Below are 18,177 nucleotides of genomic sequence, written 5' to 3'. Positions count from 1 at the left end.
AAACTTTACTTCTTGAAGATTGTAATAGCTTCTGAGAGGACACTGTATGTGAGGGCTTTATCCTCTGACTCACCCAAGTAGAGTTCTCGATGCTGTCCTTTAAAAACCCCCTCATAATCTCAGGGCCGCCTCCTGTAGGGTGCTGCGTACCGCAGTGAGTGATGGAGAGACCTGGTTAGCACTTCATTCCCAGAGATGCCAAGAATCCTCAGGGTCTTTGACTCCCATGCTGGTGTCTTACTTTTCCAACTGCTTTGGCGACTTGAACAGTTTACTCGAGATTTAAATTTTGCTCTTAACTGTCCAAATTCCATCCCCCAAACTTTCTTCCCTAATATGTGGCTTAAACTGCTTATTTAATTATTATGTTTTAAATTATGGACTGTAGTTATAGATTTTTGTAAGAACAGAAAAGTGTTTATGACATTCATGAATATGACAGACATCAGTCAATCTCCTGCTTTGCCATTTTGTCTTTTAGAATTTAATATGTTAAACAAACAGGCCTAACACAAGTCCAATCTTTAAAGTAAGATGACTTTTTCTCCATTGTCTGTCTTAGGAATAGACTTAGCTTTTATTGAAAATGGATACATATATCACACCAAGTATGACACAGCGGACAGAATCCTCATAGATTCCATTCAGAGAGCAGGTTGGTATTAACAGGTTTGGCTTTTGACATACGATAGTGAAATATCTAGAAAGTGCATTCTGTTGCCTGTGTGGTTGAGAGACAGTATGTGGTTGAATGAGTTAGGCTTGGCATTGGAAAGATGAGGGCTGTCTGACTTAGCAATTACAGTCACTGCGATTACTCAGAAAGGAGCAGGAGCAGGGCCTCACCTAGCTAGGAAGAGTGCCTGACCTAGCTCTGCTGTGCGTGGATGTGTAAGTCACAATCTACTAGCTTACTAGACCGTCTTGTCTCTCTTACTAAAAGGTGACAACATTTTAGCAGTTCTTAAATACCTAGCTACATCTGACATGCTGGCTTCTTCGTCTGAGTACCGACATGGGAACATGGTCTTTTTTGATGTGTTTGGCCTCCTTGTCATTGCATATCCTTCCCGTGTTGGCTCAATAATAAACTACATGGTGGTCATGGCTGTCGTTGTGTACTTGGGGAAAAAACTGCTGCAGCCCAAACACAGGAGTAAGTATTTCCTCTAAGGTGTGGGTACTGGAACGGGGATGGGATTTGCTGGAGAGATTTGAGCTATTGCTTTTGCTTCTTCCCAGGAAGTACAGCATCTTAGAATATTACTTGATTTATATTTTTTAGAAATTCCTAAGTAAGTATTGAACTCGTATGCTCATTATCCTTCCAGGGGTGGTGAAGTCAGCAGTTTTTATGCACTCACCCTGACGCTGGGAAAATTAGCTGATTTGTGGGCAGCTGCTCTGTGCGCTCCGTGAGCTGTCGGCTGTCGAGCTCTCATGGTTGTGTAGTCTATGATGTGAAGTTACTGGTGTACCAACAAAACTTCAGAGTGCTGCTGCCATGTGTACTTCTCGAGAAAAAAGAAGAAAACTGTTAGAATGTTTTCCCTACTCATTAACTACAAAATTTAATATTTTTTGAAATTCAGTAATATTTTATACTGTTTTCAATCTTTAGCTTGTGTTAAAAGTAAAATTTACATACAACCAAAAAGAAAAAAAAAGGTTTGTAGAAGTTGACTTTTTATTTTTTGAAAATATATATATTTTTTTTAATGTGTGGGTGTGGGCACATGCTCAGGTGTGTAAGTCAGCGGGCAGCTTGTGGGGATTTGGCTCTCTCCTCCCCCCATGTGGGTCATGGGGTCCTACTGAGGTCATCAGCTTGACCTGCTGAGCTGTCCTGCTGGCCCCATAGATTGACTGTTAGTGAAAGGTCCTGTGAAGTCTTCTACCCTACACACAGGCCACCAGTACAGTACAGAAGGTGGATGCAGCGCTTCTGTTCCCTTTTACCTGAATCATTTGCCCCTTAGCACTGCTAACTGGTTTTGTAACGATTTGATCAAGATGGTGACGTTACCTTTTCGTTTTCTGTTCATCAGACGTTGACTACCCAAGAGACTTCTTATGTGGACTTGCCATCACGTTCATTGGCTGGTTCACTAGCCTCGTCACCGTTCTCATTATTGCAGTGTTCATCTCTCTCATTGGACAGTCTCTCTCATGGTACAACCACTTTTATATTGCTGTTTGCCTGTATGGAACTGCGACAGTGGCCAAAATAATATTCATACATACCCTTGCAAAAAGATTTTATTATGTGGTAAGTGGCCAAAATAATAATCATACATACCCTTGCAAAAAGATTTTATTATGTGGTAAGTGGCTGATGTGTTTTTTTTTCTTCTTTTTTGCTGCATTCAAGAACTGAAGACGAACAAGTGTAATTTATTGTGTTTGGTCTTTCAGAGCTATTAGAAATTGTTTAGTATGGCTATAGCAAATGCTGTCATGGTGTTAATTTCTTGGAGTTTTCTTATTCTGAGAACTGGGATGCAGAATTCAAGGTGAAGTTAGAAGCTGTGTTTTCTGCAGCACTTAGAATGCTGTGGCTGCGACCATACTTTTCTGAGTGGCTTCAGTATCCCAAAGACCCACACTGAGGCTCAGGATCACACGCCTGTTCTCAGCATGGGTCTCTGTGTAAATCCGAGTGTGGTTGAATATTGTTGGTGGGAAGAGATCTGAGTGGAACCCCACTAGCTCTTACTGATGGCAGCGGAATGACCACAGCACACGGTGCTGAAGGCAGTGGAAGGGTAACGTGCTCAGCTTTCACTCCACAGGGATGCATTTACTTGGACAGTGCTGGGCTCTGCTCTGCGCCAGTCTGGGTTCTTGGCCCTCTCGTTACTGTTTCTTGGTGTATATTCATGTACATGGGTGTTCATGTATATGTGTAGTGTGCACACACACACTCGTGTGAAGGTCAGGACAACCTCAAGTGTTCCTCTTTAGCTATCAACTTTTTTACCCCTTCACAAAGAAGGTTTTTGTTTATTTGTCCTCTCCTCAGTAATGCAGGCTCTACTCCGTTTGCTCTCTGTCAGCACTGCCAGGTCCCGCACGCCTCATTCTGTTCTGGTGCTCATTTCGCTGTTTTCTGGAGGTCTTATCTTCTCATAGGGGCCATGTCTTGCAAGTCTGTGTTTACGCTCATTCTTCTTTGCATATTCCAAAGAGTCATAAATCAAAACAAAGCCATTTAATCTTGCACCACCAATATATACATTCTGTATCCAAATTCAGAATGTCATCTGGTGTGGTTTTGTACATTTTGTCTCGAGTTCCCCAAATTTCTGCCTTTGGTGCTCCTGTCTTTTCAGGGTGAAGAGCGTCAGTGATCGTTTGTTTCCCCTGAGGCAGCTTAGTCATGAGCTCCCCTATCTGGATTATTAACTGTGTCATTCTTGGTGGCTGCAGGCCTGGAACAGTCAGGGAGGAAAGGAGCACCTTGCTGTTTGATACCAGGTCTCTCACTGGCCTGGGCCTTGCTTATTAGGGCTAGGTTGGCTGGCAGATTCTCAGGGATCTACCCATGTTTCTCTGCCTACTCAAGCTGGGATTACCCAGCTCATTTATGTAGACTCTAGGGTTGGAATACAGGTTCCCATCCTTGCGTATTAAGCACTTTACTATCTCCCAAGCCCCACTTTTTTGCTTTTACTTTTGAGACAGGGTCTCACTAAATTTCCTCAGGCTGGCCCTGAGCTCACACTGTATCCCAGGTGGGTCTTGAATATGTGCTCTTTCTACCTCCGCTTCCTGGATTGCTGGGATTGCAGGCCTGTACCGCCAATCTGCCTGGTTGTTTCAGGCTCTTAGCTGAGTGCTCCATGAGAATGGGACACCTTTGCGCTCAGCTTCATTTGGTAAGACGTAGAAACTAGAGTGAGTCTTGTATTTTGTGCATGTGGAATAGAGTGCTTTCAGAATGCAGAGGCAAGAGACGTGGGTTTGGAATTGAGAGATGTTATCATGTCATCACAAAGAGGTAACATTTGAATGGGGCTTTGGAAGCATTAATGCCTGGTAGAGACCAAGCTGCTGATCAGTCAAAACTGGGAATGTGCAAGACACATTTGGGCCATAGTTAAAGAAAAAAGTAGACTGCGGTGAAGACAGGGGAATACAAACCGTAACACACAAGAAGGGGGCCAGGGTGAAACTGGAGGTTGGCCCTAAAAATCAGTTAGACCACCATTAACCTCTTCTTAGCAGGATAGAGTTGAGTGGTTTTGTGATTTAATAGGAAAACTCTGACAACTTTATTGGAAAAGGACGGGGGAGGGAGGGACCAACAGAGATGTGGATGAACGTAGATTTCAATTGTTCCACTCTGGCATGTACTGTAAAACATGCTTAGTAACGTCAGTGTTCCTTACTAAGCTCTTTGAGTGCATTCAGGTTCAGAGTGAATTACTACTGTTATTAATGTTCTGAATATTTTGAGGCAGAGTCTCATCGTGTTCCCAGATTGGGTAATAATCTTGCCCTGTAACCTAGTCCGGCTTTAGACTTGAGGGCGTCTGACTCAGCCTCCCGAGTGCTGGGTCCATAGGTGTGCATTGCCCATGTAGCCTTCAGGTTGAGTTCTGGGAATTATTTTCTTTTAAGATCACACCTGTTGACACAGGGTTGGGACCTAAGTATTCAACAACTCAAACCTGCTTGCCAGTGAAATTTAAAGTGGAGTCTCTGAAGTCAGAAATGAGAATGGAGAGAAAAAGAAGCCTAAAGGCGAGCCATTCCCTCTTTGGTGTCTATGCACCATAGTTACAATTCGAGGTTTGCATTGATGGGATCTCTTTGGCATATGTTAAAATGTTTGAAGTTCCATAGGTACCTTTCTTTCTCAAATAGTATAAGGTGCCCCTGGACTCCATGTCTTTTAAAAGGAACTTCAAATGTGTAAGAAAGTTTCAAGAGTAGAAAAAGGTAACAAAGAAGATGAAATAGCAATAGGAAAGAGGAAAGAGAGCCACACTTCCACCGTGGCCCTTGCTGTGAAGGTAGCGGTTGGATGAGTGCGCTCCGATGCTGCAGCAGCGGCAGTGTCCTTCCTGGGTCACTAGATTGCTTGGAACAGGGTTTGGAAGTTGCAGAAACAGAAAAAGGATAGGGGATGGATGCCTTTAGGAATCTTCTTACTGTGGGCCATTTCCTAGCCTCGGATAGAAAGAGCAGTCTTGCTCCTGCCTTGTTTATCTTGCTGGATTGCCTTGTCCTGTGCAGCAGTCGTAACCACTCCCACCTGGCGGGAGCAGCAGTGTGTTTCCTTCATCAGTTTGAAGAGCTGACCCTGCTGAAAACAAGATGCATATGACCTTGAAGAAATTATAATAAAAGATATTTATGAATGACCGTGAACAAGACTGCATTTTTCTTTCTTTCAGAATGTCAGCAACCAGTATCTGGGAGAAGTGTTTTTTGACACCTCGTTGTTTGTACATTGTGCTTTCCTTGTTGCTCTCACTTACCAAGGATTTTGCTCTGCATTCATGAGTGCTATTTGGGTAGCATTTCCGTTGCTCACAAAGCTTTGTGTGTACAAGGACTTCAAGAAGCATGGTAGGATAACTTTGGTTTTTTATAAAAATGAGAACTGTGTTAAAAATGCAAGGCACCTAGAGATTATTTACTTATTTAATCAGTTGGCTTTTCAAAATATTTAATTTTTATGTCATGTAAATATTTATCTTGGCTAGGCAGTGGTGGCGCACGCCTTTAATCCCAGCACTTGGGAGGCAGAGGCAGGCAGATCTCTATGAGTTCAAGGCCACCTGGTCTACGAGAGCTAGTTCCAGGACAGGCTCCAATGCTACAGTGAAACCCTGTATCAAAAAACCAAAACAAAACAACTTATGCTCTATACCCCATTCCACGCTCGTGTTTTTGAACATTTACTATTGTATTACTTTAATCCTCCCTGATGAAAATGTCGGATTGCCCTAGGTCACATGTCCGAGTCACACCTGACTCGGTTTCTGTCAGGTGTCAGAGTGGGTGGGCCCTGTGAAAATGAACCCTGTATCTTATAGACTTTCATAGGTTTGTAATCTTTCTTTTTTCTAGGTGCCCAAGGAAGATTTATTGCTCTTTACCTTTTGGGGCTGTTTATCCCCTATATTTATGGACTGTATCTCATCTGGGCTGTATTTGAGATGTTCACTCCTATCCTTGGAAGAAGCGGTTCGGAAATCCCTCCTGATGTTGTGCTAGCCTCCATTTTGGCTGTCTGTGTGATGATTCTTTCCTCATATTTTGTAAGGAAAACTGGGTTTGTTTTTATTTTTTATATGTGTTATGACTTTAGCTGTATTGGATTTTGTGAACTTATGTTGCTTGTATTTTTTTAAGAAAAAAATTAAAGATAGGGTCAATGTCTGTGGGTTCAATATACCAAGAAGACGTAAAGGTCGTGGTGATGCATTCTTCCCCTAAAACAAACAACTTTATTTCCTTTTGTTACTGGAAATGGTGCTCTTAGAGTTCTCTCTCTCTGTTTTCTTACCTTTGTGTCATACTGTTGAAGACACTGGCTTCTAACTGTGAGGTTTCTCCTTGGGTAGAACACTGAACCATAATCTTTACTGCAGAGAAGGTGCCTAGTCAGTGAGGCTTTATTACATGGCCATTTTAGAAAACAGTTACCTCTTGTTAAGTGGTAAGTCATCATGTTTCCTGGAGTTATGCTTTGTTGGGTAAATGGTTCTATCACTTGCTGAGAGCTGAAATAGGCACAAACAGCCCAGCCATAGTTCACACAGGCTGCACCAGGGTCTATGTGTGTCCCCCCCCCCCATTTCACTTTTAATGTGTGTTGTATACGTGTGGTAGTGAATGACATTCTGAGGGACAGGATGACACCAGGCCCTTCCCCTACCAGGCCCTGCCTCATTTCCTTGAGAGAATAACCCACTGTACCAGAAGCTTGCTTTTCAGCTAGGCTGGCCAACCTATGAGCTCCTAGGATCTGCCTGTCTCCACCCCACCAGTTCTGACTCTTAAATGCATGCAGGGGTTCTGTACCTAGTGAGCGCTCTTCCCCGCCGAGCCATATTCCCCGCTCTGCTGCCCGTTTCTGTGTTTTGAGACAAGGTCTCACTGGCCCAGGCTAGCCTCACTTCCTGGAGATCCCTCCTGCGTCCACTTATCAAGTGCTGGATTACAGGACTGTGCTACCACACTTAGCTTCTTCATTTGATTCTTTAACTTTGCAGAGACTTTGATATATTTTTTATGTTCCTTTCTATGAAAATATCTTTGTATTCATGTTCTTTATGAGCTTAGGATGTAGGCAGGAAGATGAAACAAAAGCAGGAGCTAGTTTTAGATAGTTTCTCAGACCTGAGAAATGCATTTTGTGTTCACTTTTCTTTCAATTCGCTATTTTGGTTACAGAAAAAAAAAAGCTAAGTATATTTTTGGATGCCAACATTGCAACTGAGAGAATCACGTTTACTGTGCCGAGTTCAGATTCCTTGTTTAGTGTTTAGGATGGTAAACTGAAAGGACACTACTGTTTGATGGTGTAGTTTGGGCACAAGCTTACCTTTGACAGTTTGGCGGCTTTGATGCCATGTTGGGTTCAGTTCAGTGGTCTCTGCTGTGCAGTGAGTCTCAGAAGGTGCTGGCTTGACTGCTAATGGACTCTGGTCCTTTTTCCTTTGATGTTCGAGCACAGCATCATTGTATTTTGTTTCCATTCTCCTGTTGGTCTCAGGTCCACTGTCACAAAGGACCGTCCTGGCCAGTTGACGGTATCTGTCGTTTTCTAGACTCTCACTTAGTATGGGAACACCTGAGGGATTACTGCCTTTTTTTTTTTTCTGTGTGTCATAGTACATTACCCAGGCTCCTTGCAACAGTACCCACTAAAAAAGGTCATTTAAAACACTTCTCTACCAATGGTATGAATTTATAATTTTTCTGTCTTTGTGATTGTGTTTAGATTAAGTTCATTTACCTTGTGAAAAGCACAAAGACAACCATGCTGACTCTGACTCTGGTGTGTGCCATCTCGTTCCTCCTCGTCTGCAGTGGAGCCTTTTTCCCGTACAGCTCCAGTCCTGCGAATCCAAAGCCGAAGAGAGTGTTCCTTCAGGTAAGGGCAGTGAGTCAGGAGGGGAAACTTGCTGCGTGTGTTTTGAGCTTCACTAGTGAACAGGAAATTGGCTTTCCTGCTGCTGACATAGTTTAGTTGGTTTAGATTTCTTTGTGTATAAGACAACAAAGAACACTGACTATCGGTGGGCATTCTTATTAGCTAGACTCTTTCCGTGATGTGTGCACGCACACACGTGTGTTTGTATATATAACATATGCATTATATAAGCTGGAAATCATGAGCATTTAAAAATACAAATTGCACAGATATCTGTTGGCTGACTAAAAGTCTTAAACTATTACTAACAAAATAAAATAGACATTAAAAATTGCTAGTAAAATTGAGGCTTAGGAACATTTAAAGTCGTATGTGATGAAAACAACCTAAAAGGAGTTATTAAAATGAAGTTTAGGGCTTTCTTTGGATTTCAGGTCTTTTTCCAAAACCTCTTAAGTGCTACTGTATGGCCAGAGCTTCGTCTCCTTTTTGTTAGGTAGAGGTGGAGAGTGGTCACACTGAGTCATAATTTAGGTAATTAATTATTCAAGGTCTGAAAAATTAAAATATTTCAACTTGAGATTTTTGAAAGGAATCCTAATAGCCCTTGGCTGTAGTCTTAAAGGACAGTGATGTTTTGTATAACAGCTTTTAAGGCGGTCCAGTGTGGGCTTCAGTGGCATGCCAGTTGTTCCAACTATGGCAGTAGTATTTAGGAAAAGCTACATTTTTATTTTATTTTCTATTTTTAAATTTTATTTATTATGTATACAGTGTTCTGTCTGCATGTATGCCTGCAGGCCAGAAGAGGGCACCAGACCCCATTACAGATGGTTGTGAACCACCATGTGGTTGCTGGGAACCAAACTCAGGACCTCTGGAAGAGCAGTCAGTGCTCTTAACCTTTGAGCCATCTCTCCAGCCCCTACATTTTTATTTTTTAAAAGGACTGTGATTTTTTTTGGGGGGGGGGGTTCTTTTTCCCATGAAGGGCAAAATAATAGCTATTTTAGGCCCTACCAGCTACGCAAATTTCTATCACTGATAACCTTTTATAGAGTAAAAATAGTGATATTCTACCCAAAGCTGGTTGCCCTGAGTTCCAACTGTGCTTCAGTTTGCCAGCCCATGTCACGGAAGCCCTTCCTATGCTGTTCCCTGACTTCAGGCTGTTGTTTTTTTCTGCTGAGTAGCTATTTTAAATGAATTGTAAGCCTTTGGAACAGTAAGACTGACATGTGGTATGTGCCGTACCTGTCTTTCTCTGCATATGGATTAGTTTCATGTAATGCACCGAGGAGGAAATGTGTGGATATAGACATGTGCTTCCCGTGTCCGAGGAGGAAATGTGTGGGGATAGACATGTGCTTCCCGTGTCCGAGGAGGAAATGTGTGGATATAGACATGTGCTTCCCGTGTCCGAGGAGGAAATGTGTGGGGATAGACATGTGCTTCCCATGATTTGTTTTCAGTCTTTTTCTGAAAGGAATTCTAACTTAAATTTGAATAGAATTTCAATTTTTTGTCATCTGGGTTTTTGAGATTTTATTTTTAGTTAAGTATGTACACGTGTCTGTGTGGGTATGTGTATCTGAATGAAGGAGCTGGAGTTAGAGGTTGTTTTGAGTCACCTGATGTGGATGGGTTCTTGGAATTGAACCAGGGTCCTCTGGAAGAGCAGTATATGCTTTAACCACTACTAAGCCATCTCACAGACTGTTTTGTCTTTTGAGACAGACTCTTGCAGAAGCCTAGACTTCCTTCAACTCCCTAGGCTCAAATGATCCTCCACTTCAGCCTTCTGATTAAATGAGACCGCAAACACACACACTGTCCCTGATCAGTTTATATGTAATCCCTCCCACCACTCCCCAAACCAGGGTTTCTCTGTGTAACAGCTCTGGTTTTCCTGGAACTTGGTCTGTAGGCCAGGCTGGCCTTGAACTCAGAGATCTACCTGGTCTGCGCCCAGCCAAGTTTTATATATAACTTAAATATACATTCAACTATATTTGTGATTTACAATAAAACATTCATTTACATATGTGTCATCTACTTTAAAAGAAAAAAGCTAAGCGTGACTTAGTAATTACTGAATTTCCTTTTTGTTTCCCGTTTTAATCAGTTCTGAACTGGGGTAGGAATGTGGGTGAAAAATAGCTAAAACAGTTTCCTTACTAGTCTTGTTCTTTTCAGCACATGAGTAGAACTTTTCATAACTTGGAAGGAAACGTAGTAAAAAGAGACTCTGGAATATGGATCAATGGGTTTGACTATACTGGAATGTCTCACATAACACCTCACATCCCTGAGATCAATGATACAATCCGAGCTCACTGTGAGGAGGATGCCCCACTTTGTGGCTTCCCTTGGTATCTTCCAGTGCACTTTCTGGTCAGGTTGGTCATTACTTTTTGCTTAAGTTGGGTATTAGTTCCCAAATTCGATCAATGTCTCAGGGCCCTTATTAATTGAATCTTATCTTTAACTCAGCCAAGTGTTTGTAATGCTTTACAAAGAACCAAAAAATACATTTACAAAAAAATGCTTGTTTGTAATAAGACTACAAAATTTTCATTTCTTTAGTCAGATAATGGACTTAGCAGAATAGTTTTAAGAAGTCTTTCTTCAAGAAACCTGAGTAGTTAGAAAGAGTGACCCTCCCAATATGATACAAACAACAGTTACAGTTTGATCCTAGCTTGAGATGCTCTTAGAGTTGGCCTCTCAAGATTGCATCAGAGGAAACAGGACGGGTAGTAGAATTGCACAGGTAACTTCTGTCCTTTTAAAAAGATGCACTTTACGTATGCTTCCCCTGCATTTATGCGCAGCGTGTATGCCGTGTGCCTTTGGAGGCCAGAAGAGAGCACTGAATCTCTGGTTCTGGAGTTGCAGGTGGCTGTAAGGTGCCATGTTGATGCTGGGAACTGAACCTGGGTCCTCTGCAAGAGCAGCCTGAGCTTTTTAATTGTTTAGCCATCTCTCCATCCCTTAACTTCGTTAGTGTTATGTTCTGAAGGGTTGATTACACAGCGCAGGCATCAGGAGCTGGCCTTATTTACACATTCATTAGGTGTTTTCCATACCCCTTTGTGTATTCATTCTGAACTCCTGTCAGTTACGAAGGCCTCTTAAATATTAATGCTACCTTTCCATTAGGAAAAATTGGTATCTTCCGGCTCCAGAAATTTCTCCAAGAAATCCTGCTTATTTCAGACTTGTATCCAAAGAGAAAACACCATGGGATTCTATAAAGTTGACTTTTGAAGCAACAGGTGAGCCAGTTTTCTTCTCACCTCACTTCCTGAGCTTTTCAGTTACTTCTTTTGTCCTGCTTGGTTTTTATTTACTATTCTTTTTCTTCTCTCGTAAAGTGGAAGCTTACCTTACCTCCTTTAAATTGTTATTCCTAATATATACATTCAATGCTATAAATTTCCTTTTGAATACTATTTATGCTCTTGGTTAAGGTTTCTTAATTTTTATACCTGTAACTTTTTACACCTGAGAAATTTTTATTTGGCTCTGGGGCTATAACATAGGTATACAAATTAGCAATTTACTGATAATAAATCAGAGAAATTTATTTTAAAAGTTCTTTGCTATGCATATAATTTTACCAGTTACTAATAACAAAAGCAAGTTCGCACACTGGGGAGATGGATGTCCTCATTTATTTTTTACATGAAGAATTACATCTTGAGTACTTATGTTATAGAACTTAGAGCATCTTCTGTAATTCCAAAAGTTGACTTTATAGTCATCAGTGCTAGGAGTGCCACTCCAAATAAATATGTAGTGCAAATGGCAGAAGTCTGGTTAGGGCCACTGCAGAAATTGTAATATTTTGTCCTAATGCCAAGACAAAATTCATTTAACAAGTCTTTATGAAACTTGTTAGGAACTCAAATAGCAAGTTTAAAAATTAAAAGTCTTAACAAATTCCAGTTTAAAGACAGTCAGGTTTGATAGTTATATGCTGATAAATGAAGGTAAAAATGTGTATGACTATATGACTATTAATGCATCTGCAAAAGAATATTTTGTACAGACAATATAAATACTAATTCACAACCTAATGAATATCAAATCTGAGCCAATGTGTTTCAGCCAGCATTTGGTGGCACTGCATACACAGCACAAAGTCTTCAACTGTGTGTTCAGATCCAAGGCTGTGTGTTTAAGTCATGGAGTGCCTCATAGGTGAAGGCTTCTATAAATACCTTGGATTCATTACATGTTTGTCTAATTAATTTTCTGTTGCTGTGCTAAGACACTATGACCAGGACAACCTGTAAAATAAAGCATTTAGTTTGGGGCTCACAGTTTCAGAGGGTCAGAGCCCATGACCGTCAGGAAGTAAAACAAGGTGACAGGCATGGTGCTGGAGCAGTGGCTGAGAGCTTATTCTTTGGTCTACGAGAATAAAGCAGAGATGTTTGTAAGTAGGAGTGGTGGGCTGTTGAGACCTTAGAGCCTGCCCCCAGTGACACACTTCCTAGTCCCTGCCAAATAATTCTACCAACTGGGGACCAAGCATTCAACTATACAAGCCTATGGGGGCCATTCTCATTCAGACTATCATAATGTTTGATTTTTTTCTGGTTGTTGCATATTCAGAAACCTTTTACTGTTACTAATTTTCCCTTGATTCCCACCCCCCCCCCCCACACACATACATTGAGTCATACAACCTGTAAGGTGCTGTGGACCATAGTTTATGAAGCTGGTGCTAGAGCCCACAGATTGTAAGTTGTGTTTTAGTGTTTAGTTCAAAATACTAAATCAAAACCCTTTCTTTTGACACTTGGTACCAGAACTTCACCGTGCAAGGCAAGTGTTCTACCACTGAACTATATCCCAGCCCTTGAGATATCACTGAGCTACATCTCCAGCACCTTCCATTTACTTTTAATCTGTGTGTTTTCATATTTAAAGAGGATTTCTTACAGGTAGTACTTGGTTGGGTTTTATGACCCAGTTTAAAGGGATTGATATTTTTGTCTTTGTTCATTTTGTCTTCCACTCTTTATGTCTTAGTGTAGTTTTCACTGAGCTATTAACTACTCCATTTTATAGGTTCCTTTAAAAAAAAAATTGGTTCTGGGCAGTGGTGTTTCCCACCTTTAATCCCAGCACACGGGTAGCAGGTAGATCTCTGTGATGTGAATTCAAGGCCAGCCTGGTCTACATAGTGAGTTCCAGGACAGCCAGAGTTACACAGAGAAACCCTGTTTTCAAAAACCAAACAAAATTTTGTATTTGCACGTGTGTGTGTGTCAATGTATGCCATACGTTTGTAGGCATTCAAAGAGGCCCGAAGGAGAGTGTTGGATCCTCAGGAATCAGCGTTAAAGGCTGTTGTGAACTAACATCTGTTCCTCAGAAACTGGCAGCAAGTGTTAACTGTTAAGACATCTCTCTTAGCCCTGCTGTCATTTTTAGTAATTGCCCTAGAGTTTGAAATGTGTATCTACAACTAATTCAGTTTCAACAGCACTGGACTGCTTGCTGGGTGTGCCTTTAGTTTGTCTGAGACAGGGTCTATCTGTAGCTGTCTTGCCTCAGCTTAGGAGTCTCCTGCCTCTGGTTACTGCTGCTGGGGTTACAGGTGTGCCACCATATACTCGGTCAACTATTTATAAAATATTATAACCCTTTCTTTCCCATTGTCATTATTCCGGGTATAAGCAATTTTGTCAGATACAAAGGCTAATTAAAAACAGGCTGGGCATGGTTGTGCACACTTAATTCCAGTGGTTCAAGGCCATCCTGTTCTATATATGGAACTTTAGGCTAGCTGGGTAAAATGGTGAGCAGCAGATGCTTTCAATGGCTGAACATTTTCTCCAACCCCAAATTAAACTTATCTTAATGGTTGCTGTGAACTTGCAATAAATCTTTGTTTAACCCCTTGGGAGCACATGAAGTTGGTCTCAAAAGCAACAGGCAAGTCCTGTAACATTTCTTTGCTTTTTAAGATGATTAGAGCTTATTTCCTTTAGATTTTTTTTTGCCTTTATTTACTTTTTGGACAAGCTAGCTCATGGTCTTCCTGCCTCAGCCTCCTAAGGGATTACTGGAGTGTGCCACTTGGCAGTTGTGACTTTTTATTTGCTCCCCCCTTCTGAGACAGAGTTTCTGTGTGTAGTCTTGGCTGTTCTGCGCTCACTCTGTAGACCAGGCTGGCCCCAAACTCAGAGATCTGCCTGTCTCTGCCTCCCGAGTGCCACCACTGTCCACCCTGGTTATGACTTTTAAGAAGCCTTACTGAAAATTCTTTGTATTAGATACAGTTCATTGTCAGATACCCATTGACCCGAAGACTTGACTTTTCCCTTTCCCATGTTCAGTCTTCCAGGATTTCCCTCACAGTGATGTCAGCTGATCTATGACATTTGATTGTCAGTTCTACCTGAAGAAAACTTAATGAAGTTCTGCTGCTTGCAGAATGACTTCAGACTTGTTGGCAGAGCATTTTGGGTCTTTGGAAGCCCCATAGGCATCTCAAGCAATTTGCTTCAATAAGCAAATCGGGATTATTTCCCTTTCTGATGAATTGTCCTTTGTGGAAATGTAATGACTAACCTTGTGTCAATCTGGCAATACTAAATAGTTCCTTGATATTTGGCCAAATTATCCTAGACTTTTCTGATAACATGTAAGTAGTGGATTTGAGTCAGGTTGATTAGTTACCACAATCTAAACACTGAGAGCCTTAAGGAACTAGCCATAGGCCAATTAGCTTTCAGGTCTTCTTCAACTGCAGACTTTTCTTGGGAGTGGACTGGGGATTAGGAAAATTTCCTCAGCAGTTATTTTTCTCATTTAGATTCTTGTCTTTTCTGTTTTCTCACTACTTAACCTTGTTGCTAGATACCGACGTCCAAGCCGGTAAACCTCCTGCCTTGTGGAGAGTCCACCTAAAGTCACAGCACAGAGTAACCATGACAGTATGGTTTGGGTGTTAACTATATTGCTTGTCACTGCTGACTGATGGGAATGTTCCTCTTACAGGACCAAGCCATATGTCTTTCTATGTTCGAACCCATAAAGGATCAACACTCTCTCAGTGGTCTCTTGGCAACGGCACTCCAGTCACAAGCAGAGGAGGGGACTACTTTGTGTTTTACTCCCATGGACTCCAGGCCTCTGCCTGGCAGTTCTGGATAGAAGTACAGGTGAGAATTTCTCAGGCTGCCATATAGCAGTCAGCCACCTTGAAGTTCAGTGTGTTGGCTTTAGTGAACTAACTGGTTTTCTCCAGCAGGCGTCAGAAGAACAGCCTGAAGGAATGGTCACGGTGGCCATTGCAGCCCACTATCTATCAGGGGAAGACAAGAGATCTTCTCAGCTCGATGCTCTGAAGGAGAAATTCCCCGATTGGGTGTTTCCCTCTGCGTGGGTTTGTACCTACAGTCTCTTTGTGTTCTAATCGTGCGATGGACTTTGAATACGTGTCCCTTGGACATTCCATGGGACACTCTCCCATGTCACATGGATATTTGTCACTGAATTTTAATGAGCGTATGTTCAAAGAGCTTTTGGGTTAACACTCTTCCTGGCCATGTACCATATGGGTTAAACTTTGGGATAGTGATGCCTGGCCTTTTGTCACTTGAAATTCCAGTTTTCTGGCACTTAAGCACACGTGGATACTGCCATTCCTACATGTCATTTCTATGACTGTAAGGACTCACAACATACCACCTGAGTAGCTTTCCTCTGAGGAACAAGAAAGATGTACACCGTTAGACTACTGTTGAGGTAGGTAAGTCCATTGTTATCAGCCGGATGGTGGGAAACTATCACTCACTGGGATAGTGGCTCTCCTTGCCTAAACTGCAGGCCACAGGAAATTGACTGTCATGAAGAAGGAAGCCCTACAAGCTCCATTTCTTCAGGCAGCCATTAGGGTGATTTAGTGTCTGAAGTTTGAGCCCGGGAAGCCACCTTGTGGATCATTTTCCTGAGATAGCATTCATTGTCTACTTTCTTCTCAGACATATTCCTTTCATTTAGGAAGAGAACATCTTTCAGCTACATTTCCTTCTCACAGCTCCTGGGTTATATTTGCAAATAAGACCCAAACTTCTCCCAGAGCACTGAGTTGCCATCATGGCTATTCTGAGGTCAAAGAGGAAGAGGGTAGGGTATTCTATGTAATATTTATTCTCTTTGTTTTATAGGCATCCTCTGTTATACAAGGTTAATCTTTTAGAACATAATTTTATTGCTACATTGGGTTTTCTGTTTTCTAGCAAGTGACTAAGTTTTTATAACTTGTTGTTAGTGAGACTGCCTGACGCCGAGGTTGTGGTTTACACTACTATACCTGTATCTATCTGTTGGTGTTGAGATCCCACAGAAAAGCAGCAGTAAGGTTTAAAGGTACTTTTTATTTTGAAGACAGGGATGTAGCTTGTAAGGTATGTCATAGCAGTGCCTCTTGTGGCTTCTCTAGGTTTCAGTGGTGAGAGTTGATGAGATGAACACTACAATTTGCTAGTTTCTTTTTTACATTAACAAGTGTAAAAAGACAAATTTGAGTTAGTCAACAAACATGGCCCAAAATATAATTGAAAGAAAAGCTTTAGTAAAGCAAAAACAAAACAAAATATACTTGTTTAGGAACAGAAGGGTGTCCCTCAGAACCATCTCAGTTCCAGCAAGAATAGTTAAGTGTGTACTGCAGGAGATAAGTTTCTTACAGTTGCTTGTGTGATATGTCAGTTTCTAATCATGTTCCTTGTATGCCTGCTTAATCTCTAAGTCCTTAAAAACTATCTAGGGCCATGCAGATATGAGGGCTGCAGCTCCAGCTGAATGGTAATGTGCTGACTGTTACATGTATTCACACTGGACTGTGGGAGCCACTGTTTTTGCTGAACTTACAGAAATCATATCAGTGCTGCTTCAAGTGTCTTGCTCCTGCTATGGATGTATTATCTGTCAGGTAGTACTTAAGATTTGCAGAACCACAGCTGATTGAAATAAGTAATAGTACTAATAGCTTAATGGATTTCAAAATACAGGCTTCTGTTCTGTTCCTGGTTTAACTGAAACTGATTACTAGAAATTACAGGGAGGGGCGGAAGACACGCCGAGGAAGCATATAAAAACAAGGTGTTCTTGTATTTCTTTCCTGTTGGCAGGGTGCCATTGTCCTTTTTGGCATAATCATGGTTTTCCTTTTGCCTTTGGGTTATATCTCTATGCAAACAGTTTTGATTTTCTTTAACATTATGAAACTTGGTATTATACCCAGTAACAAGATGCTCAGTTTCAGGGCATGCTTAAAGGCCAGAGATGGTCAAGTATTTACATACAGTATCCATGGCTTTTAATAAGCACACTCTGTAGTTATCAGTAACTCCCCCTTTTAAAAATTATCTGAGTAATTCACTTCTAAAAAGGTATTTTTTAAAGTCTAAGTAATGCATTTTCCTAATGAGTGTAAATATAAGCAGCACAGAGGGAGGAGTATAAAGAATTGTGACTTCACAGTTCTCAGTATTTAAGAATGATTGTTCTAAGAAGTGTTTCCAGTTTAGCAGCTGCATTAAATGTCTAGGATTCCCCCAAGGTTTTACCATGAAGAAGGTTGGACCACAAGAGTCTATGTAACTCAGGAAGCTACTGGAAGAATGTGTCTGGTCCATCTCTTTTCACTTCTTTGCTGAATTGTTGAGGGTTAATTGTTGCCTTACAATGTTACTGAAATAAACTTTTTAACATACTGGTTGGAAAAAATGGCTCTTTTAAAACTGCTTTTAGGTAAAGCCGGGCGGTGGTGGCACACGCCTTTAATCCCAGCACTCGGGAGGCAGAGGCAGGCGGATCTCTGTGAGTTCGAGACCAGCCTGGTCTACAAGAGCTAGTTCCAGGACAGGCTCCAAAACCACAGAGAAACCCTGTCTCGAAAAACCAAAAAAAAAAAAAAAAAAAAAAAAACAAAAAAACAAAAAAACAAACCCCCAAACTGCTTTTATTCTATCTCCACATTTAAGGCTATCTTATTTTTCTAGTCTTGTGTCTGAAAATATATAAAATCACTGGCA

General features: G+C 41.3%; 1 protein-coding gene across 2 annotated transcripts in view; it reads left to right on the top strand.

Annotated features, from left to right (window-relative positions):
- Positions 1 to 18,090, top strand: part of Ermp1 (endoplasmic reticulum metallopeptidase 1) — a 31,828-nt gene extending 13,738 nt beyond the window's left edge. The window contains exons 6-15 of one of the 2 annotated variants that reach the window (XM_075973809.1): positions 563 to 655; positions 944 to 1,156; positions 2,049 to 2,269; positions 5,403 to 5,577; positions 6,082 to 6,272; positions 7,961 to 8,113; positions 10,310 to 10,512; positions 11,276 to 11,391; positions 15,134 to 15,297; positions 15,387 to 18,090. In XM_075973809.1, coding sequence (XP_075829924.1) covers positions 563 to 655; positions 944 to 1,156; positions 2,049 to 2,269; positions 5,403 to 5,577; positions 6,082 to 6,272; positions 7,961 to 8,113; positions 10,310 to 10,512; positions 11,276 to 11,391; positions 15,134 to 15,297; positions 15,387 to 15,551 — 1,694 coding nt within the window. In that variant the 3' untranslated portion in view covers positions 15,552 to 18,090. Of the gene's footprint in view, positions 1 to 562; positions 656 to 943; positions 1,157 to 2,048; positions 2,270 to 5,402; positions 5,578 to 6,081; positions 6,273 to 7,960; positions 8,114 to 10,309; positions 10,513 to 11,275; positions 11,392 to 15,133; positions 15,298 to 15,383 lie in introns of both variants that reach the window. The other variant, XM_075973808.1, reaches the window with a different exon arrangement.
- The last annotated feature ends 87 nt before the right edge of the window (positions 18,091 to 18,177 follow it).

The sequence above is a fragment of the Microtus pennsylvanicus genome, chromosome 5 (assembly GCF_037038515.1).
Source record: "Microtus pennsylvanicus isolate mMicPen1 chromosome 5, mMicPen1.hap1, whole genome shotgun sequence".
Lineage (NCBI taxonomy): Eukaryota > Metazoa > Chordata > Mammalia > Rodentia > Cricetidae > Microtus > Microtus pennsylvanicus.
The sequence above is the reverse complement of the archived record's forward strand: the minus strand, read 5'-3'. Positions and strand labels throughout refer to the sequence as shown.